General features: G+C 36.7%; 2 protein-coding genes across 3 annotated transcripts; one reads left to right on the top strand and one right to left on the bottom strand.

Moving 5' to 3' along the window:
* Nucleotides 1–1973: 1973 nt before the first annotated feature.
* Nucleotides 1974–5624, bottom strand: LOC104231850 (E3 ubiquitin-protein ligase AIRP2-like). Of its 2 annotated transcripts, XM_070165446.1 has the most exons (6): nucleotides 5544–5624; nucleotides 5305–5391; nucleotides 3672–3834; nucleotides 3196–3274; nucleotides 2730–2964; nucleotides 1974–2623 (listed from the first exon to the last, which is right to left on the bottom strand). In XM_070165446.1, the coding sequence occupies exons 2-6, from the start codon at nucleotides 5379–5381 to the stop codon at nucleotides 2416–2418; spliced, it is 762 nt and encodes a 253-aa protein (XP_070021547.1). In that variant the 5' UTR covers nucleotides 5382–5391; nucleotides 5544–5624; the 3' UTR covers nucleotides 1974–2415. The 2 variants fall into 2 exon arrangements, with proteins under 2 accessions (XP_070021547.1, XP_009783209.1); XM_009784907.2 differs by lacking the exon at nucleotides 5544–5624 and having other exon boundaries at nucleotides 3196–3262; nucleotides 5305–5537.
* Nucleotides 5625–13203: 7579 nt separating this feature from the next.
* Nucleotides 13204–14322, top strand: LOC138883146 (uncharacterized). The gene has a single exon (XM_070163807.1). The coding sequence runs from the start codon at nucleotides 13204–13206 to the stop codon at nucleotides 14320–14322; it is 1119 nt and encodes a 372-aa protein (XP_070019908.1).
* Nucleotides 14323–24118: the final 9796 nt, after the last annotated feature.

Here is a 24118-nt window from a genome sequence, read left to right as displayed (position 1 = left end):
CAAACATACCAACACCTCCCATAACTTCACTAAATTTTAGTCAAGCCTTTGAATCACTCAAAATAATATCAAAACACCAAATCAACTTCAGATTCAAGCTTAAGAACTTAGGAACTTTCAAATTCTACAAACAATACTGAAACCTATCAAATCATCTCCAAATGACCTGAAATTTTGCGCACACGCCCCAAATGACACAACGGACTTACTCCAATTTTCAGAATTCCATTCCGACCCCAATATCAAGATTTTCATTGTCGACCGAAAAATGTCAAATTTCTAGTTTCACCAATTCAAGCCTAAATCTACCACAGACCTCCAAATTACATTCCGAACGCGCTCCTAAGTCCAAAATCACCTAACAGAGCTAATAGAGTCATTAAAATTCAAGTCCGAGGGCAAATACTAAAAAATCAAAACTTGGTCAAACATTTCAAATTTAAAGCTTCAAGCTGAGAATCATTCTTCCATATCTATTTCGTTTAACCTGAAAACCAAAACCGACGATTTACATGAGTCATAATACATCATACGGGGCTAGTCATGCCCGAGAACTGGCGAGCGAAGTGCAAGTGCTCAAAACGACCGGTCGGGTCAGTACAATAATAATAATAATAATAATAATAATAATAATAGCATTTTAAAAAGTTGAGAATAATTTGAGAAATAAATAGTTAATATTAAGGTAAAATAGGGGGGGAAATTAAGTTTCTCTTGATTTGTTAAAATTGACAAATAAAAATATATTTTTAGTATAACGAACAAATAAAAATGAAGAAGTAAATTTTAAACCACTTTGAATGTCCGACTCACCAAAAACATAGCAATGTCCGGGAAAGAAAATCCTAGAGTCATCTACTTGTAGTAATTGACCCTTGGACAAATGTCACTATCTCTTTTGTCTTATTTTCTCTTATCTTAACAAATAGGAAAGAAAAGAAACGGAGCACAATAAAGTGCAACTTACCCCTATCATTTTTAGCTGGCCCAACACCAACTTAAGAGGTATTACTATTTGGCTAGTATTCAACACTTTTTGATGACAATGGTGTCTTCATCAACTTATCACACTTCTTATTTCATCGAGTATCAGTTACCTGCGACCAACAGAGATATAAGGCAACTGTGTCACTAAAGCTTAGGCTGATAGAAGAAAATCACGGAGAATTTTTTAGCTCGGTTGAAATTTGAGTTGTAGTTTCCTATAGCATTCAACCAATTATTTATTGTTAGGCTACAACCTTGGTTGTTTATTGGAAGAAATCGATAGAATAAAGTTAAAAGTAGGCTAAAAGTTGTAACTGAGTATCTTGCTAGCAGCTATTGGTGAGCCACTTATTAAGGATCTAGGCACCCAATTATGTTGCTATGTATATCTTCATAGGTACACGTTGAAGGAATTCCTCTAGGCAACCAATTGTATAGCTATGAATATCTTCATAGTTAAACCCATTGTTGCAACAATATTCTGTCAAATGATTGAGGATGTCATTGAAGAACGTTAGTCACTAATCCTGACTGTAGCTCTAGATTGAGAGCTTAATGTGTAGAGAAGTTGTGAATAATATCTCAAAATAAAGTGTTCCTCGTGGACTAGAAAGAGTTCTCTTTTTCAATTTATAATGAGTTATTTTTTTGGGCTCGTAAAGAACTAGTAAAAAGGATTGGGCTCCCCCTTCTGCATGAAATATACACGTGAAGCCTAATCCACATTTGATTTTGAAAAAATTATTTTGATATCCTTAAGGACAGTATCCTTGATACATTTCAAGCTTTGAAGAATTTTGGTGTATTTTTGTAATATTTACAGTAAAAACGCTCACCGTATTATGAAATGAAAAGGAGATGAACCACTTCTTAAATACAAAATAAGTTAAAACCATGACTATACTAATCTCTGCAATTAAAGATTTTTCTTCCCCATGATGAACATTGGGATATAATAAATGGAAAAAGCACATGGCTTTGGTGAGTAACAGGTAAATGCATCCTTTATTTTTCATTGTAATATACTGTACAAGCATTACAATCAGCAGCTGAACTTGCCAATGGTAAATAAATCCTTTAGTCATTTGCCTTCCCATTTCAGCACTCAGGTCCCAAAAAAACTGAGTTGAATGTCAGACATATCTCTATGATTTCTACTGTCATGAGTTAGATGACCCTTTACATAATTTTCCTCCATTAAAGAAACTTATCGCGGAATTGCACAAAGCAATCATGTGCAAAGAGTAGTCATTCCACAAACACCTTGTCGCTGAAGCTCTGAGTTGCAGTAGGATAGCTAGTATTTAGCTAACTATATACAATGCGAGTGAGAGCCCTTATTCCGCTGTATTACATGGGATTTAAAGACGAATCGTGCATATTTGATAATAGATCAGTATGCATGATTCATTGCTTCCACTTCCAACGCTATATCATATAGTCGTAAAGCATCACATTGGTGTCAGGCACAGCAAGTGGCAACTTATCAATATAAAGGTAGAAGCGCCTTAGGTTCTCCTGTGCAAGTACAGTTCTATCAACCACATCGCAGTCACTAGTTAGAACCCACAAGTCTCCAGAGCTCACTCTCTTTAGACTACCTCGGCAAAAAGGGCATGATTGAGACCGGATGTACCTGAAAGATAAATAGTAATGGAATGTAGTGTCTTTGTTTCAACAAAGAAGCAATATCTTGTTAACATTCTGAAACTAGTTATGCAAAGGGGAGTCTTTTTTCATACCAGTCATGGAAACAGACAACACACATGGAATGGCCACAATTAGGCAGAACCACCTTGGCGCCAGTCTCCATGCATATGTCGCATTCTTCTTCTCCCTCTATACCTTTACATGACTGTCTCTTCTCTTCCACTCCTTCTCCATTCCAAGTGTGAGAGAGTTGAGTTATTTTACCATTCTCCTTCATTAATTCCACTAGATTTCCCTCTAGCTGCTTTAGTGAAGGATATATAATGGCTGCAAGATTTAAAAAAAAAACAGATGAAATCCTATAGCACTCCCTCCGATATCATTTTATTATCGTCAGTTGCAGTTAAAAAAGGAGAAAAGTAGTAGTATCATGAACTTGATTAAACAGCTTCTAACAATCTCAATTTTACTTTTTATCTGATAACTTTCTCTTGTTTTTCTGCCACCCCTTATAGCATCTAGTCTAGAGAATAAACCAAACAAGGAAAGAATGCAAACCGTAGAATTCTCTAATCGTGGCTTTCCTTTCTTGTGGGGACATTGTTGGAATTCCATCAACATAGACCTGCAAGGATGACTAGTTTAAACATCAGGTATAGAAGCAATACTGAGAATATATACCCATCGAGAGATGAAACAAATGACAATGACAACTCTAAAGGGTCATTTGGTTCACAGACAAAGTTATGCATTCGGGATCATAATGGCGGGATTAACAATCACAGGAATATTTTTGCTTTCATTGCATTAAGTGAAATTAAGTTAGTAAATTTACCCTTGTTTTTATAGTAAATAAAGTAGAAAGATGAGATCAAGGTTTCTGGTTTTTGCGGTGTTTTATAAGTTATTTCATGTTGGATTCAGTATTACACAGTATTAAGTGATACTGAATTTTATATGTTAGATCCTGGGCAGGTATCCAAATAAAATGACCATGCATTTAAATATACATTGAAGTAAAAATGGAAACTCACCCTGTAAACAAGAATGTGAAGGAGGCCTAAACAAGTAACAAGATTATCTAAGCAACTATAATCCATCCATTCTATCAGAAATAGCAAGAAGGGAGCAAGAAAGCCGTAGGAAACTTTCATCTGAACACAATCCCCATCGAGATCCCGCGGAAGAGCTGCTGCCCTGCAATGAATTGATAACCAGCTATTCTTGAAACAATTGTTGCATGTTTACCAAGAACTAAGATAGGAAAAAAAACAAGCAAACAGTGGGAGGAAACTTAAACCACCTCAAAAGCAAATTAACCTTAGCCAAAGGACTCCAACATGAAGTATAACCGATGATGACTTTAAACTAGTGGCGTAGCCACCCTATGCCAAGGGTGGTCAAGCGCACATCCTTTGCTAAAAAATTATACTGTGTATATAAGTTAAATACTACTTTATATGATTGTATATTATATTTTGAACACCCTTAATATAGTTGAGTGAGGCAGTCCATCGGTTCAGAATGTTCAAAAGGACGTGTTGCTCACAGGTTCAAAGTTCTGCCAAAACTAGATGGAGTCCACCATGTTTGGTATATTTGATTCTTTTTCAATTTATCTTAATAAATTAACTCTTAAAACGTAAAATTTGTGTAGAAATAAATACTAATCTTAAAAGTAATTTTTTTGCTAAAAGTTATTTCTTAAATAAGTTTTATAATTTAAAAGTCAAGCTTTATAAAAAATTCTTCAACATAAGCTCTCTACAAACTACAAATCTTCTCGACTCTCTCTTTTCTTTGATTATATGCTTACTTTTATTAGTAAAATTTCTAATATTGTCTTTTTGTTATTTTAATTTTGATTTATAAAATTATAGTTTATTAATTTTTTTTAATAGTTTAGCTAAATGTTACTACGTAGTTTGATCTAAAAAAATTGGTACTCCATTTTTCGACAAAAACAATTATTGAATTATTTAAAGTTTGAACACCCTTGACGGAATTTTTGATTACGCCACTGCTTTAAACCATAGTAGAGGTGTAAATTTGGACATTTGCTCCAAAGTATTTTGACATGCTGGAGCTCCATATAAGTCTAGCGCAAATACAAAATGATAAGTATTTGTTAACATTTCAAGATTGTGGCCGAGGGAGAGGCTCAATAAGTTTGGTGGCCTAAAGCAAACTTTAATGGAATTAAAAAAGAAAAATTCTATATATTTATACTTGAAGTAGATTTTTTATTTAATAATACCAGTCATCAATTAGAAATTGAAAAATAAATTGAGGCCCCCAATATTCTGACGCCTAAAGCCCCGGCTAATTTAGTGGCTTCACCCTCTGACCGCCTCTGATTAACCATCGGTATATCTAAATCCAAATTTAAACACCAAACAAATCGAAATAGGAAATGGTTGTTAAAAAAGGAAATATTTGGGTTGAGCTACTTTACTCAGTTAGTAGTAAATTTGCACCAATTTTAATATCAAAAACACAAATTTTAATTTACTGATGAAAGAAACTATCCAACAATCATATTGATGTGCAAGTTCAACCAACACATACGATGAAGAATAGAAAATTGATCAGAAATAACAGATAGAAGAAAAAAAAAGGACAATTTCACAGAAACAAAAACACATAAAAAGAAAGAAAGAGACTTACATAGTATTGGCATGTTGAATATCAGCTTCAAGGGCTTTGATGGATTCTCTAAAGGAAGAAGTCTGATTCTGCCACATTTCTTCAAGGCTAAAAAGAATAATAGTAGTAGGAATAACAAAAAAGAGGGCCTTTTAGGATGATGTATTAAATAAATAGCTAACATGTATAATAAGGAGAAGAATGGGAGGGAAAAGGGGGTGGTTGGTTCATGGTTGGATAGCTTAGTGGTTTTAACTTACCTTCATCAAGCCTGAAAGTAAAGAAAGGGATATCTTCAATATGTGTCATCTCTTATGTGGCTTTCCTAATATCTCTTCTTCTTTATTTCCTTTCTTTACTTCCTATTGTTTCTTTTCATCTTTTTCATTTCTTGAGGATGACATAAGTCCGTGAATAGTGCGAAAGCGAAATATTAAAAGCATGTCACATCTTTGGTACAGTTGCAACTAGCGCACAGGCGGGCTTAAAATATTAGGAATAGGTTCAATTAGACCTATCTTTTCTTATATAGATCATATTAGAAAATGTATGTGAAAAACTTTAAAAAGTAGTATAAACATTTAATTTTGGATTCATATTTTCAAAAAAATATATAAATTAAATTTAAATGCTGAAGTCAACTCTAATTGTAAGGCTAATACCATTTTCACTTCTAATTTGGATCAACTAAACCTTTTGTTGTTTTAGTTTTTGGGATGTAATGGATTTTTAAATTTGTCAAATTAAATGATTTGAGGTACGCCGTAGAATGCATATCCAAACGAAAGAGAAAACTGAACTTAAAAATATATGAATCGTTCAATGTGCAATATAGACTTAAGAAATCTGATTAATACAACATACACCAAAAAGAGAGTCTGTGTAATGCAAGTGTGTGGGTAAATTTGATAAAATAAAAAGATACTTATTTAGTTTATTAGTTTTGGATAAGGACGACAATATCTTACTGGCAGAAAATAATGGCTCTCGCTGCTCCTGAATGACAATCGCTCGTTGCCCCAAAACTAAGAGGTGTTTGGCTAAGCTTATAAGCTGATTGACTTATAAGAATGTTTTGGCTTTTTTTATGCGTTTGGTAACATTCAAAGTGTATAAGTTAAAATCAATCATAAGTCATTAGTTGGTCACCCCCACTTATGACTTTTCAGCTTATAAATACTTTTAGTTTGACCAAGACTTTTACTAGTTTATTTAATAATATTTTTTAATTTATAATATATTTTTTTCAAAATAAATTTTTTAATTTTCTCTTCATTCCATATTCGTTGTTTATCATTTTCTCTACAAAGAAACTTTTTAATTCATAATCTTTTGTAAAAACTTTAAGGGTATTTTAGTCTTTTTAACAAGAAATTAATTTATCAGCACCTTTCTACCAAATATATCAGTTGTTTATTATCAGTTTCAGCATATCTATCCAAACACGTAAATGCTTATTTAAAAAATCAATTTCAACACCAAAAGGACACAATCACCGTAAATTTCCTACTGTCGACTTGGGACGCGGTGGCAATGCAGCTTCTAGTGGCAGTTCATCCAACATTGACAATTATCTAACATATTATTACTCCCTCTGTTCCAGTTTATGTGAACTTATTTCCTTTTTGGTCCGTTCCAAAAAGAATGACCATTTTCTAAATTTGGTAACAATTTAGCTTAAACTTACAATTCTACCCTCAATGAGAAGCTTTTATAACCACACAAATACTCTGGGGCTCTTTATGACTTATTTAGGACCACAAATTCCAAAAGTCTTCATTTTTTCTTAAACTCTGTATCCAGTCAAACAGGTTCACATAAATTAGGACAGAGGAAATAGTTTTTTCTAACGTATATTTAGTAGGGATAAGTGTCTATAATGATTTGTTTGCAATATCAATGAAATAATTTGTATTTCCCATAGTGTTAACTCTAACTTACACTTAGCATAGAAAATTAAAGAGAAAACTTAACAAAAAAAAATTAAAAAAAATATTTGCGTTCGTAATTATTGTCACTGATGGGAACTAATTCATCGTTACTTTTGCCGATGTCTTCATTATCATTTTCTTTATCTTCTTCGTCACTGACTTGTTCCCTTCCGTTCGGATCGAGGAGATCATAATGTAACCTCCACTTGACACACATTTCTCGTATTTCATCGCTATCATCAATAAGACCACTTGATTGATTTCTATAACAATATGGCATTCCGATGTCCAATGTCTGCGGTACATATTTTGGTAGGCCATCCCACTCCACAATTGTTGGGGATACAGTATATTCAAGATCCCTATGCAATTTTTCATTAATAAAACTTGATGCTGATCCTCCGTCCCTTGAAGGTAGTTAAGATCATCTTGTGCATGATGAACGGCTAGTGCCTTTTCCCTCTCTAAAATCTCCTTCATTAAATGCTGAATAACTTGTAGTTCATCTAAAATCTCCTTCATCAAATGCTGAATAGTTAAGATCATCTTGTTGCAGACAATGCTTGTGGTACAGTTATTCCACACCAACAACGTAATACTTCATAATCGCACCATTTTGAGTATAGTGGAACCCACTGTAGGTTTTTACCCTAAATTCACACACCTTCAGGCTTTGTAAAATACGCCTCCCCTTCAATAATGTGCCCTCCAATTTTGAGATCTACATATATATTGATGGGTTTCATTTTGCAAGGGACGTAAAACACTATACCACTTATCATCCACCAATTCAGTATAGCAACCTAACATGTTTTTTCAAGAAAGGGATCGCTTGTGTTCTGACTCATGCCATGTGGATTTTTTGAGCTACCTTCAACCTTGTGCCTCTTCTTAAACCACTTATTAAATGTAAGGACAATTGTAAGTGTAGAAACATCAGAGTGCGATATCTATATAAAGACTACGTATAAAGACAGAATATAAGAAAAGAAAACAAATAGCTAACAGTGGAACACCATAATACTGACACAGTAGGGTGAGTTGAACACAGTCTAATTCCGATGAACACGATTAAAAGAAAAGCAGGTAGCAACCAGGTAAAAATAACTACTTTTGCATCAAGATTTAGTCAATAACCTTCACGAGGTCCTGAACCACAATTATTCATAACTCATAATACTTGGCATCTTGTGCCCTCATTACAACCAACAACTACACGAACGACGCACATGCCAATAGAACCAGACGGGGGTGTGTAGGAATGATCAATAACATCAAGATCCGTTTTATTAACCGATAAGAGTGATTAACTACGTGTATTCTTGTACAAGTGTTCCAATACAGTTCATGCCAGCTAGTAAGTATAGAAAAAGAAACGGACAGCACGTAGAATGTTTTTCCACAAATTTTTCACGAAATAGAACTCACAAAGGTAAGTGCACCACTACACAAATATCAATAATAAGAATGCCCCCAAGCCACCACAAGAGATCAGAAATCAATCCCTGACACAACCCATCTTGTATCACCACGTGTGCAATAATAAAGTAAATGTCCGCCTTATCATGCCACACGTGCATAATAGTATTCTCACCTTGTCTTGCCACATGCACAACCCACATATATATCTCGCCTTATCACGCCACACGTGCAAATATCAAGAGTAACAATAACACGACAGAAACTTCGTGCAACCCAATAACACCCGCACGACAAAAATCTCGTACATCACAATAACAACACTCGCACGGTAGAAACCTTATGCATCACAATAACAACTGCACGGCAGAAACCTCGTGCATCACAATAACAAGTACAACAACAACAATGACAATAAATTCGAGGGTACAACAAGTAAATCAACTCGAGGACTTTCGATCACAAAGAAACGGTAGAACTAGTTCACAAGGAATAACCACAACCGAGAATACTAGACCTAATAAGAACAGCTCACGAAGTGAAAAAATAATATGTAACAGCGATCCCACAATATACACTTGAACAAGGGAGCTAACACGAGCCAAATAATTTTCAAATAAAAACATGTCAACTAAGATATAGGATATCTACACTTCTTTTATGGTTGCGCAATTACTAAGAAAATACAAAAAATTCAATTAAGAATAAATAACGAAAAAATAATTATAACCTCAATTAAAATTAAACAATTACACGAGAGATAATTAAAAATACTTTTCAACAATTCAAGCTTATCAACAATTTATAATTAACTAATCCAAACGGGCTCTAACAAAACGTAGAAAAGCATGTGTCCAACAATTCACACTTGCTTTTATCATTCCACCGCAAAAATTCATTTGAAATTGAGAAGCAAGGTCGAAAAAGAGAGTAAGCGAGAAGACCACAGATTTGGAGTCAAACTCGCCAGAGCAGTGGTATTTCCAGCCATGGTCACCTATTAGAGGTTGTCAGATTTGATTTTTTTGTGAAAGCTTTTTAGATCTAGATTTTATTTGTTAAGAGAAAGAGGAAAAGAAGTATTAGAAGATGAAGACAAGAAAAATAGGGGTCACTCCTATGTTCATCACTATCGATAAACAAAAATAAAAAAGAAAAATGATGAGAAATAGAAGATGAGAGAAAACAGGGGGTCACTGGAGAGTATTTCGGCGGTGATTGCAGCGGCAGATCCGGGGTCGCTGGTGGAACTGGGATTGTTCGCCAGTTATAGTGGTGGTCTTCAGTGGTGGAGGAACAGAAAAACAAGTCCCTCTTCGCTGCTTGTGGAATTGTATATATCGAAATTTATTGGAAAATCTCCAAATATAACAAAGATTCCATCATACGTTTTGCTCCAGTTTTGCACCGTACAACTTTTGATTTTTGACACCTATTAACTACTTAATTTAGTGGCTAATATTTTTTTATTTATGATATTAAGTTAGTTTTGTTTGATTCGAGCAGTTCTGCGCATGATTCACGAAAAGGATTTATTAGTGGGTTGATTTAGTTTATTTGAGGTAAATATCTTACCTAATCCTACGTGAAAACTTTCAATTTGGTCTAATTGCTTTCAGTCACCCCAAACCCACACTCTTCTCTCAGATTTAAGCCAACTCTCTCTAAGGCGTCTTTTCTTCCTTTAAGAAAGCTCCAACATGGAGAACATGGTCCAAAAAATAACATATGGGTAGTGAACTAATGCTGTAGGGAATAAATCGAAATTTATCAACAACAAATCCAGTAGAGTTGTACAAGTGGAATTTAGAGAAGGTAGTTTGCAAGTAGATCTTACTCCTACCTTAAAGGTACAGAACTTATTTCCGATAGACCCTCGGTTCCAAAAAATTTAAAGAAAAAATAAAAAAGATAGGAAAATGCATAAGTACCCCCTGACCTATACCCGGATTTTTAACTACACATTTTTTCTTTGCGGGAATCCTATTACCCTCCTAAACTTATTTTAAATGGAATTATTTGCATCCTTAACGCTGACAACCAAATTCTTGGCAAGTGGTGAGTTACACGCGCCCCTACATGTATTTTTAGTACTTTTTTTATTCTTTCGTCTTTTTCTTATCCTTTTTCTTATTTCTTATTATTCTCATTTTTTTGTTATTTCATTCTCTTTCTTTTTGTTTTGGACACCGGCGGCATAAAATGGTGGTCGTCGGAATTTCACAAACATCATTTTTTCCGGCGATTTTTTTTTCCGGCGACAGATTTTTATCCCGATCTAAGTGTGTTTTATTTTATATGATGAATTTCCCCCCCAAATCTGAGTGTATTTTATTTTGCTTATGAGTAGATCTGTTTGAGAGTTTAATTTGTATGTGAAAAGAAAAAATGGAAGAAAAATGGTTAGACAAAGTCACCGGTAAATGAATATCTGCCGGAATTAGAGAAGAAACGAAAAAAAAAGTAAAAGAAAAAAGACAAAGAAAAAGGAAAAGGAAAAGGAAAAGGAAAAAAAGTAAGAAAAAATGGTAAAAAAGAATAAAAATAATCTGAAAATCATTTTTTCTTGCTTCTCACTCTCCTTTGGGAGAGTGAAATACACACACTTTGTCACGTCAACGTTAAGGGTGCAAATAATTCTATTTAAAATAAGTTTAGGGGGGGTAATAGGATTCCCGCAAAGAAAAAGTGTGTAGTTGGGAATACGGGTATAGGTCAGGGAGGTACTTATGCATTTTCTCTAAAAAGAAAGCAGTAGCAACAAACAATATCAACAACAAGATAATAAAAAATGAAGCGAAAGGAACGTGTAGTAGTAGAAATCTAACATTAACATAATAAAAGACTAACACTAATATTCTTGGTATGAGAATGAAACACTCTCGACTACATACTAGCTTTTTACCTTAATTCTCGACCTTCACACATTCCTGATAAGGATAATGTCCTCGGTAAGCTGAAATAACGTCATATCCTCCATAATCATCTCTCCCCAATACTTTTTTGGTCTATCCCTGCCTTTTTTCAGAATTATCAAGGCTAACATCTCACACCTCGTTACTGGGGCATTTGTACTTTTCATATGCCCAACTATCGAAGTCTCGCTTCCTACACCTGATCCTCCACCGGGACTTCTCTCACCCTGATTTAAATATCTTCATTCCTAATTTTATCAATCCTGGTATGCACGTACATCCAATCGAAAGTTATCAATAGCAAAATATTTTATTTCTTTTTCTTATTCTTAAAGAAGTTGCATGGTGTTGTATAATTGCTTTTTGTTCTCTTCTACAAAATTTTCTTTCAATAAAAATATAGGAAAATTCCAAGTTATATATATGCTACAAATTCAAAACTTTCATGAGGTTTTCACTTTTCTGGATGTTAGTTCTTTATTGCAATATAGGAACCAGAAAGACGAGAATATAATAGGTGATTGAAATTAGTCATTAGCACAACTATGTTGGTGTGCAGACTGTCTAAAAGAATAATAGCCATTAGATTCAATAGTTAACAGGTGGAAAATATCAAAAGTTATACCAAACAAAATTGGAGCAAAATATATTGGAGAGGATCTTAACCCAATTATTAGTAACCAGTTTACTTTAGGGGTTGTTTGGTAGGAGGTATTAGAAAAAATAATGCAAGTAAGACCTCCATAGGAATCCTGTCATACGCTTTCTCCAGATCAATAAACACCATGTGGAGATCCTTCTTCCTATCCCTGTATTGTTCCACCATCCTCCTAATAAAGTGGATAGCTTCTGTGGTAGATCGTCCCGGCATGAACCCGAACTGGTTGTCTGAAATAGACACCGTCCTTCACACTCTCATTTCTACCACTCTCTCCCAAACTTTCATGGTATGACTTAGTAATTTGATACCCCTATAGTTGTTATAGCACTGGACATCACCTTTGTTCTTATACCACCAATAATAGCGGTGACAACCCCTTTTTGGTTTTTGGGTCGTGGTATTTTCTGTGTTTTCCGGGAAATTCTCGAAGTATTGGAGACAAGTTGGGCACACGAGCACTAGCAAAGGAGAGCAACTTGGGCGAGTGTCAGCAAAGGGCGGTAGGAAGTGGTGCGTGAGCGTACAACTACATCGAGTACAGCAAATCAACCACAGGTTTTGTTCCCGGGAGTTGATACCTCCCGTTTTACTGTTTCCCTTTTGTTGTTAGCTGAATTGATGTTACTTTAGTTCACAATAGTTCGATCTTTCAAATAGTGTACTAGTAGTCACTTGTTTCCTTCTAGTTTGATTTGTTGTCCGTTGTGCACTAGCAAGTCTTCTTTAGATTGTCGTAGGTGTAGTGGTTGTAGTCTGGAATGATAGAATAAGGGCATGTCCTCGGGTGGGACAGAGTGTGGGGCTAGGGTCAGGGGGTAGAACAGGTGGCAGGGGAGGTAGAGGGGGCAAGTGAGCCTATAAGTTGAGAATCGGGTCATGGAACATAGGTTCACTAACGAGTAAGTCCATAGAGTTGGCGAACATCCTTCAGAAGAGGAAGATTAATATAGCGTGTGTCTAGGAGACTAGGTGGGTCAGATCGAGGGCGAAAAACATGGATGGGTATAAGTTGTGGTACTCTAGAGTCCTAAGGGGTAAGAATGGAGTGGGTATACTGGTAGATGGCCATCTTAGAGAGTCGGTGGTAGAGGTCAGGCGGGTGAATGATAGACTAATGACTATTAAGTTGGTGGTGGGTGAGGGTACTTTAAATGTCGTTAGCGCGTATGCACCGCAATCAGGCTTGGATAAGGAGATTAAAAGGCTCTTTTGGGAGGGGTTGGATGAGATCGTTCGTAGTATTACGCCTTCCGAGAGGTTATTCATAGGAGGAGATTTTAATGGTCATATTGAGTCATCTGCACGTGGGTACACTGAGGTGCATGGCGGCTTTGGTTTCGGGGAGCGGAACGGAGGGGGCATTTCATTGTTGGACTTTGCCAAGGCATTCGATCTAGTGATTGCGAACTCAAGTTTTACGAAGTGGGAGGGGCATTTGGTTACTTACCAAAGTTCAGTGGCGAAGACTCAGATTGACTATCTCCTCCTCAGGAGATGCGATAGAAGGTTGTGCGAGGACTGCAAGGTTATACCAGGTGAGACCCTCGCAACGCAGCATAGGCTTTTGGTGATGGGCATTTGTATTATAATAAGGAGGAAGAAAAGGTCAGTACGAGGATGCTCGAGGATTAGGTGGGGCGCCTTAACTCAGAATAAAGCTAGGGAGTTGGAAGGAAGGTTATCGGCAATGGGAGCTTGGAGAAGTAGTGGGGACGCAAACACTATGTGGTCGACGATGGCAGACTGTATAAGTAAGGCGGCGAGAAAGGTGTTAGGGATATCTACGGGCCGCACCGGTGGCCACAAAGGAGACTGGTGGTGGAATGCAGTTGTCCAAGGTAAAGTGAAAGCAAAGAAGGCGGCTTACTTGCGGTTAGTAGGGAGCACTGGCGAGGAGGTAAACAGAGCGAACATGGACATGTATAAGGTAGCTAGAAAGGAGGCGAAGATGGTAGTAACGGAGGCTAAGACGACAACTTTTGCTCGTCTTTATAAGGAACTAAGGAACAAAGGCGGGAAGAAGAAGTTATTCCGACTCGCTAACGTGAGAGAGAGGACAACTCGGGATCTGGACCAAGTGAGCTGCATAAAAGATGATGACGGCAAAGTTTGATGGGTGATGACCAGATCAAGAGGAGGTGGCAGACCTACTTTCATAAACTTCTATGTGGAGAAGGGGATCAGGATATTGTACTAGGGGAACTGAGGAACGCCGATAGTCCCCATGAATTAAGTAATTGTAGGGACATTAAGATCGATGAGGTCATGAAGGCAATGCATAAGATCAGAAGGGGCAGAGCTACCGGGCCAGACAAAATTCCGGTTGAACTTTGGAGGTGTATGGGTCGAGCAGGCTTGGAATGGCTTACTGGATTGTTTAATGTTATATTCAAGACTAATAGGATGCCTGAAGAGTGGAGGTGGAGTACAATGGTTCCGTTGTATAAGAACAAAGGTGATGTCCAGTGCTGTTATAACTATATGGGTATCAAATTATTAAGTCATACTATGAAAGTTTGGGAGAGAGTGGTAGAAATGGGAGTGCGAAAGACGATGTCTATTTCAGACAACCAGTTCAGGTTCATGCCGGGGCGATCTACCACAGAAGCTATCCACCTTATTAGGAGGATGGTGGAACAATACAAGGATAGGAAGAAGGATCTCCACATGGTGTTTATTGATCTGGAGAAAACGTACGACAGGGTTCCTAGGGAGGTCTTATAGAGCTACTTAGAGGATAAAGGGGTCCCGGTTTTCTATATTAGGGTGATTAAAGACATATATGCTGGAGCTAAGACTCGGGTTAGGATAGTTGGAGGCGACTCTGAGCATTTTCCAGTTGTTACGGGGTTGCACCAAGGGTCTGCGCTCAACCAATTCTTATTTGCCCTGGTGATGGATGCACTAACTCATCATATTCAAGGGGAGGTGCCATGGTGCATGCTATTTGCTGATGACATTATTCTAATTGACGAGACACAAGGCGGCGTCAACGAGAGGCTAGAGGTTTGGAGACATGCTCTTGAGTCTAAATGTTTCAAGTTGAGCAGCACGAAGATGGAATACCTCGAGTGCAAATTTGGGGTTGAGCCGACAGAAGCGGGAGTGGAAGTGCGGCTGGACTCTCAAGTCATTCCCAAAAGGGGTAGTTTCAAGTACCTTGGATCGGTTATTCAGGGGATCGGGAAGATCGACGAGGATGTCACATACCGTATAGGGGTGGGGTAGATGAAGTGGAGGTTAGCGTCAGGAGTCCTGTGTGACAAGAAAGTGCCACCGTTACTAAAAGGTAAGTTTTATAGAGTAGTGGTTAGGCCTGCCATGTTGTATGGGACTGAGTGTTGGCCGGTTAAGAACTCACACATCCAGAAGATAAAAGTAGCAAAGATGAGGATATTGAGGTGGATGTGCGGGCATACAAGGATGAATAAGATTAGGAATGAAGATATTCGAGAGAAGGTGGGCGTGGACCCCATGGAGGACAAGATGCAGGAAGCAAGACTCAGATGGTTCGGGCACATTCAGAGGAGGAGCATTGATGCACCAGTGAGGAGGTGCGAGCGACTGGCTGTGGTGGGCACAAGGAGAGGTAGAGGGCGACCTAAGAAGTATTAGGGAGAGGTGATCAGACAGGACATGGCACGACTTAGGATTACTGAGGACATGACCCTTGACAGGGAATTGTGGAGGTCGAGCATTAAGGTTGCAGGTTAGGGGAAAGTTGTGAATATTTCAACAGCACAATAGAGTGAGACTAGCCAGTTAGGAGTTAGTCTAAGGATGCTATTGGTCGTCTACTGATGCAGGGCTTTATCTGCTAGTTTTTACTATGCCATCCATCTATTTCGTATTTCGTATTCCGTATTTCGTGTCTCTTATATTGCTGTTATTTTATTATGAGTCTATTGGTTGTACGTCTCTTGTTGCTTTCTTGAGCCGAGGGTCTCCTGGAAACAGCCTCTCTGCCTCTCGGGATAGGGGTAAGGTCTGGGTACATATTACCCTCCCCAGACCCCACTTGTGGGATTATACTGGGCCGTTGTTGTTGTTGTAGCTCTATGCATTACTAATACATTGTTTGGTACATATTTTCAGCCTATGTATAACTAATACTTGTATTAGTTATACATCATACTTGGTATTATCCTATGTATAAGTAATGCATACAAAACCATGACATTAGTAATACCAAGGCTATTAATGCATGCATTAGTATGTAGAGGCAGACCCAGGATTTGAGCAAGACGGGGGCACACCACTATATGCTAATCACCAGCGATAAAAATAATATATATATATATATATATATATATATATATATATATAGAGAGAGAGAGAGAGAGGGAGAGAGAGATAGAGAGAGATTTCTTCGCAAAATGGGTACTATGGGAAGGGAAGGAATAAAATTAATTAAGTTGACTATTGTGTATCAGTACTAAACTATAAATGAAATTAAAAAAGAAGTAGATAAAATTAAAAAAAATCAATTTGTTATTAAATATAAATTATATTGTATTCAAATAACTAAAATATTAATAAATTTGACTATTATATATTAGTACTAAATTATAATTGAATTTTAAAAAAAAGAGATAAAAGTAAAAGATAAAGCAAATTGCTATAAAATATAAATTACATTGTACTCAAAGAATAAAAATAAAAAGAGGAGAAAAAAGCTGAAGGGGGGTTTCGAACCAACGTCCTCATCATAGTTGGGAATTAAAGGGCCCAAAGCAACCACGTCTCCCATCCACCTCTTTGTTTTAGGGGGTACACTTAAAATACTTAAGGGGTTCCATATATATGTACAAATATATATAATATGTATATACAGAATTTGTGCCGAGGCTAACATGGTCTCGTGACCGCTCAAGCCATCATGTAGGTCCGCCTCTGTTAGTATGATTAAAGACAAAATTGTCCTTAAAGTCCCTTAAAGCTAGAGAATATGGAGGCCATTTTTGTAAACAACTATTTTTCTTAAAAATTATACAATACATTATAATTTTAATACACCACACCAAACAGTAGATAAGAAATAATATTTGCATAATCAATGCTTGCATTACTAACACATGCATTACTAATCCATGCATTACTAATACACCTTATTCCGCACTATTCTTGTACACCCTACCAAACGACCCCCTTACTTAATAAATCTCTACGATATACTATATTTGAGTATGTTAAATAATATTTATAATACTCATCGTATAACTTGTAATATTCTATAATTACTATTGGATCATGGTATACTTTGTTTGAATATGTTAAATGATACTCTCAATATTCTAGTATAATTTGTAGTAATCATGATATACTATATTTGAAAATGTTAAATGGTATTCCCAAAATTCTTGGTATATGACAAAGTATACCATAATTATTGTTGAATCATGTTATACTTTGTATGGGTATGTTAAATAGTATTCCCGATAGTCTACGATACTATACAGTATATCATGATTAAAGTTGAATTATTGTAACGACCCGACCGGTCATTTTATGTATTTGAACCTCGTTCCCCTATTTGATGATTCTTATATATGTACTTATTGTTATATGACTTGCAGGGATGGAGGATTTGGTTTCGGGGAGATTTTGTAGTTAATTGGAACACTTAGTTCCAAAGTTGGAAGTTTAAGTTATAAGAGTTTATCAAAGTTAGACTTTTATGAAAGCGACCTCAGATTAGTGATTTGATGTTTCCAATAGGTTCGTATGGTGACATTGGACTTAAGCGCATGTCTGGATTTAGATTTGGAGCTTCCTAGGTTGATTTGGCTCTAACTGTCGAAAGTTGGGAATATAAAGGTTTGGAAGATTCATAAGTTTGACCGGGAGTTGATTTTGAGGATATCGGGATTAAATTGTTATTCAGAAACTTGGAATAGGTATTTTATATCATTTGGGATTTGTGTGGAAAGTTTGGTTGCATTCCGAGTTGGTTTGATAGGAATTGGATGTTTGGTTGGAAGCTTAGAAGCTTATAAACTTAAGAGAAGTTCAATTGAAGGTTTGATCGTCGATTCATAAATGTGGTGATCTTGCATGTGTTTGGAGGCTTTGGATAGGTCCGGATAGTATTTACAGACTTGTTGGTATGACTGGTCGGGGTCCCGGATGGTTTAGGTGAGTTTCGGACCACCTCGAGCTTGATTGAATTGCGTCTGGTGTGCTTCACGATAGTGGAGCATGTCTTGGATCACAGAGGCTTATTTGGGGCAAAGGTATTTTGTTCTACGTGTTCGCAAAAGATGTATGGCGTTTACAAAGCTTTGTGATAAGTGGTCTTCGCGTTCGCATAGGCTTGGGGTTGGTAGTGTATCGCGTTCGCTGGTGATGGTTCGCATTTGTGATATTTCCTTTGAGGCAGAAGTTGGTTTGTTCTTCATGAACGCGAGACTTGGGCTGCGTTCGCGAAGGGTATTAGTGGGCAGACTTATAAGTTATGTAATTTCGAGACTTAGACCCATTATTTCATATTTGAGTCCTACACTTGGAGAAAAGCGATTTTTGAAGAGTGTATTCACACAAAGCAGGAGGAAAAGTGATTTCTACTTGATTTTAATATTATATCTTGTTTCTCCATGGATTATTACATATAAATTTTGAGATTTGAAATTTTTTTTGGGGATTCTAATTATGGTTTTGGAGAGTAAAAATGGATATTTGAACCTCGATTCGAAGTAGGATTTAGATGAAACTTGTATATTCGGACTCGTATTTGAATAGGTAGTCGGAATTTGTGACTTTGGTTAGGTTCCAAAAAGTGGGACGTATTGAATTTTTGGTTGACTTTGTACAATTTAATAAAGATTAGAGCTTTATTGTATGAAATCGATTTCTATAGTCATATTTGATATTATTGAGTTATTTTTTTATATTAGAATCAAGTCGTTTGGGGGTCGATTCGCATGGGAAGGAATTTTTAAATTATTGATTCATGTGCTTTGAGGTAAGTAACTTGTCTAAACTTAGTTTGAAGGTATACATGTTGGGGGTGATGCAAGTGCTTGGTGACGGGCGTATATGTGTACACCGTGCTTATTCATGATCATGGTAGAACTTAGGCTATTATGTGCCTTATTTTACTAACATGCCCTGTTATTTCCATATTTTCTTCACTTGTATGACTACTGAACAATTATTCATGTTAGAAATCATATCTAGGCTATGTGCTTATCTGTTTGAAATATGAGAGGGATATTCTTGCTATATTTAGCTGTTTGCCTTAACTATAGTCATATTCTCAGTCATATGTTACATCTGCATATTATATCTCTATCTTTGTGCATTCTTTATATGTTATCTAACATGTTGTTGATGCCTTTATATGTGTCACGGTTTAATCTGAGTACTGTGAGATATGAACATTTGAGACTTGAGCGGTTGATGACTGATCTTGGTCGTCGAACCAATTTGATATTGATAGTAAGGTGACGCGTATGTCAGGCTCCACTTTAGGTTAAGCGGTATTGATTATGAGGCGACGTGTATGTCATACCCCATGTTAGACTAAGTGATATTGATTGTTGACTTAGATCAGATCAACGGTTGGGCAAGGACCTGCCCCTTCGGAGTTGGGTATTAACCGTGAGCGCAGGCACGCGTGTCTTATAAGTGCTTAGTGAGGGACTTATGTTAGGACTCATATAGTGCTGAGTATTGTTGTGTGTGATGGTTACAGGGAAATTGTCCCCGACATTATAAATGTGTTGAGATTTGATATACTTGATAATTTAACAACAATATTGTTGATTATGGCATGTATATTTATCATGCAGGTATAAGGTTATATTTCTCCCCTCATACTTGTTGGTAATTGATGTGTCTATTTGATGTGCTAAACTTGGAATCACAGTTAAATTGATATAACCATGTTTACGTGATAGCTGTGAAAGAATTTATGACTTAATTGATATTCTTGAAAAGCAAGCTTATTTCTTCTCTTATTGTGAAAAGGTCGAACTTGATATTTATTTGAGCTATCTTTTCTTTTTCCGATGTTACTATTATTGTTGTTAATGGTTATTGGAACTAAATATTGCACCTTACCGAGCTCGCTACTGCTTTGCGCCCGAGATTAGGCTTGTTACTTATTGAGTACATGAGTCGGTTGTACTCATACTACATTTCGCACTTTATGTGCAGATCTAGGTGCTGCTAAAATAGTAGTACTAGTACCAGTTCATGGAGATTTTAAGGTAGCTGATGTTTCCGTTGGCAGCCTTGAAGTCCCTTTTCTCTTGGTTCATGTTATTATTGTTCTATCTTTTAGACAATTATATTTTGAGATTAGGCCCTGTATTTAAATTTTGTAGCGCTCATAGACTTTGTGACACCTGGTCGTGGGAGGGTTTTTTGTTGTATAGTTACCATTGACTTTAGTTATTTATGATTATTCTATTATTTAGACTATTTCGTACTATTATTTAATTTTGTTTCTACTTATTGATTGTTGTCTTGCCTAGCAAGCAGTGTTAGACGCCATCACGGCTCCGGTGATAGTTTGGGTTATAACAAGTTGGTATCAGATCACTAGGTTGCTTAGGTCTCACGAGTCATGATCATGGTTATTTATGATAATCCTTGAATGAAAAAGTTGTAAATTGATAAGGAGCATGACTCCTTAGTTGAAGAGAACTCTATCCAAGATAAGGGAAGAGTTGGAAGTTGAAGTTGACTAGAACTCTTCCACCAAGGAAGAGTATATCATTAGAAATCTAGTTAAATCTTTATTTACTAATTCTATATATATCAGTTGTGTTCTCTTTTACAGGTGACATACGCATACTAAAGTTAAGCAAGAATTGAGAGCAAAATATCAAGGCATTTTGTGAACAATTCCTGTGAGTTTAAGAGTGCGATCCTGAAGCTACACGAACTAGATTGAAGAACCAATTCCATAAAGTTAGTAGAGTCTTGTGGATCTGTACAAAGATGTTCGTACTTATCTTCAAGAGGCCACATGGTTGTTAGGAAACTTCACTATCTTTCATTCTCTATCGTGTAGATTTGTTTACCCCTATGTTTGAATCTTTGATTTTCTATTATCTTACAGATAGTAAGGATACAATCATTCTGGTACAGCTGAGAAGGCCCTGATACCCTAGGTCAAGGCCATGATAGGCCAGGACTGAGGTCGAGGCAGGGATGGAGCACGTGTTGCAGGTAGAGTCCCTGCTTGTGTAGTTGTTCTGGAGCCACCAATAGATCCTGTTGAGGAGCAGGTTCATGATTATATAGAGCTGGAGGTACCAGCTCAGGTTCCTAGGGCTTATTTGTTTCGCCAGCTGTTTAGGATGCCTTGATCCACATGGTTGGTTTGTTCGATAGTTTGGCTCAGGCCCGGGCATTTCCTATTGTACCAGCTACTTCTCATGTAGGGGGCGGAGCACAGACTCCAGCTACTCATACCCCAGAGCAGGTGCACCATGGTTATGAGACTCCAGCAGTGTTGCAAGTTGGGGGAGTTCAACCTACTATTGTCGTGCATCATGAGGATAGGTGCTGCTCCCAAATGCACACGCAAGTATACGTGACCAACGAGTATTATAATGATAAGTAGAGTGTCGAACCCACAAAGACTCGTCTTTAAATACCTACTAATTTCAACTCAAATCATTACTAAGTCAAGTCGAGCAATGGTTGAGTTTTGTTACAGTTAACTAAGGAAGCAACTTCAACAAACAACTAATTTAGCACATCAGAAAGTGGGTTGTGTTGTGAATTTCAATAGAGATAAATATTCTATTATTATAATCGATTCACCAATCCTAATGTGTTCTAGCTAACTCCCTTTTATGAAATTCACTACGTGTCTCCCCATGATTTACTACGTTTCTGACCATGATATATTAATGCTTATATTCCTACGAAATTAATCTATCAAGAATTCATTAAGATAACAGTATTCAATTAAGCATGGTAATTAGGTATAATCATATCCTAACAACAAATCAACCCCCTACTTTAGAGTTAAGATCATGTCCTCTTCAATTCTTCGTTAATATAAACATAGCTTTATCAATTGTAATCCAGATAGTATATAGAACTTGGGTGTTGGTCAGACAATCAAACAATTAAGCATATAATTGAAGGAAAAAACCATATGATAGCAAATTGTAATCAAAGAGAAGTTAACGTCAAATAACAATATTCATGGCTAAATCACAATCCTAGAACAAATGGGTCTTAGCCACTCATGATTGTACTAAAAAAATTCACAAGTGTTTGAATGATTAAAAATACTAAGAATAAACAAAAACGGATAATCCTTACTTCTGAGTGTTCCTCGGGTATATTCTTCTCACAAAATTGCGCCTCCCCCTCCAATTTAGGTTTAGACTCATTTTGTATGAGTTGGGGTCGTGTAAGGCCGTCAAAATCAAGTCCAATCAAAGTAGGAAAAATCCCAACCCAACGTCCAGGGTAGTGCATTGCACTGGCCCTGCGCTGAACTGAATGCCAAGAAAAATCTGGGCCTGCCTGCCTAGGTAGTACATCGCGCTGGCCTGGTCGCTAGCCTATGCTCTTTTTCTCTTTTCTCCTCTTTTTGCTCCAACTCTTGCCCTCTTGTTCTACATTGCTTTCACTTGATTCCTACACATAACAACACCATAAGTTAGCTCAAGTTATTACAATACACATACAAATACAGAAAGTTCGAGTAAACTATGAGGCTACATGCATATAAATACACATACTTTAACACGAATATCAACACCCTGTACTAGAATCTTGATCTTTCTCAAGCAATGTAACTCCCTACTACACCCCCAACAACTTCACACATTATTTATGGAGGAGAAAATTACCTTTAATCATACACTCTACCCTTGATTATGATTGATGCTGACAATTAAGCATAGGCATACAAAATTCATATCCTTCCCATCCCCAACATGCCAAAGCAACCAAATTCACAAAATTCAAATAGCCTACCAATAACCACCTCACCTCAAAAGCCGACTCATTACCACTAAGCATCACTAACTCACACACTCACCCCACAAGAGAAGTTAATAACATTACATATCCATCATGAGACCATGTGTCCTCACTATAGAGCAAGAGAATCAATATAACGATAGTCCACACATTCACGTATGACTCTAAACATAAATTAAGTACATCACACAATTGAACGAAAATTATTCACTCTCGCAAAGGAATTCATGTGCACCTCATGGTCGTACCATAGGCTTGCTCGTAATATATATGTCTACTAGTCTAAACTTGTCAAGTCTAGGATCAATTAGGTCTTTCCGGGTTGTAATGTAGGCTAAGGGGCGGATATGATAGATTTGGATATTAGTGACTCATCATCGTAAGCATTTTAATACACTGCACTCAAATTTCAAGCACATATTCTTCATAACCAATTCAACACCTTGCCACAAAACCATACACAATTTAGTTCTTTTCGTTTAAGCACATATATGTCTCCACTAGTACGCAATAAGAAGATTAGGAGGTCTATTTTCCCTTTTGGAATATCAATATTTTTTCATTTCTTTATTTTATTTCTTTCTTTTTTTACACACACTCCTTATTTAAGCTCTCGGCTAGTAGTCCTTCATAATATTTGTGCACTGGCCTTACATGGTTCCACTCAAAAGTTTCTCAAGTTCTCCCCTTGCTTCTTCTAGCGATTAAATGCCTTCGGAGGTAAGTGTTCAACAAAACTTCCAGTTAAGAATAAAATGCGGATACGACTTGTAATATGGGCGCCAAAGAAAAGGTCTACATGCTCAAATAGGATAACAACGGATATTTTATTTGTAGTCGGCAAGTAAATCCATAATCAAGTAACGAAATGCATACATCATCTCCTAGATAAGCACAACTTAATTGTTTCACTTCGATTAACACACGGGATAAGTTTTATACTATATAGGATA

This window comes from Nicotiana sylvestris, chromosome 12 (assembly GCF_000393655.2).
Source record: "Nicotiana sylvestris chromosome 12, ASM39365v2, whole genome shotgun sequence".
NCBI lineage: Eukaryota > Viridiplantae > Streptophyta > Magnoliopsida > Solanales > Solanaceae > Nicotiana > Nicotiana sylvestris.
The sequence above is the reverse complement of the archived record's forward strand: the minus strand, read 5'-3'. Positions and strand labels throughout refer to the sequence as shown.

What these genes read in the sequence shown, in the direction of transcription:
- LOC104231850 (XM_070165446.1), bottom strand. Translation starts at nt 5,381, where the DNA reads ATGTGGCAGAATCAGACTTCTTCCTTTAGAGAATCCATCAAAGCCCTT. An exon ending in ATTCAACATGCCAATACTAT is followed by an intron (nt 3,835 to 5,304) that starts GTAAGTCTCTTT and finishes AATTCATTGCAG; the next exon opens with GGCAGCAGCTCTTCCGCGGG. An exon ending in GTTGTCTGTTTCCATGACTG is followed by an intron (nt 2,624 to 2,729) that starts GTATGAAAAAAG and finishes TTTATCTTTCAG; the next exon opens with GTACATCCGGTCTCAATCAT.
- LOC138883146 (XM_070163807.1), top strand. Translation starts at nt 13,204, where the DNA reads ATGGATGGGTATAAGTTGTGGTACTCTAGAGTCCTAAGGGGTAAGAAT.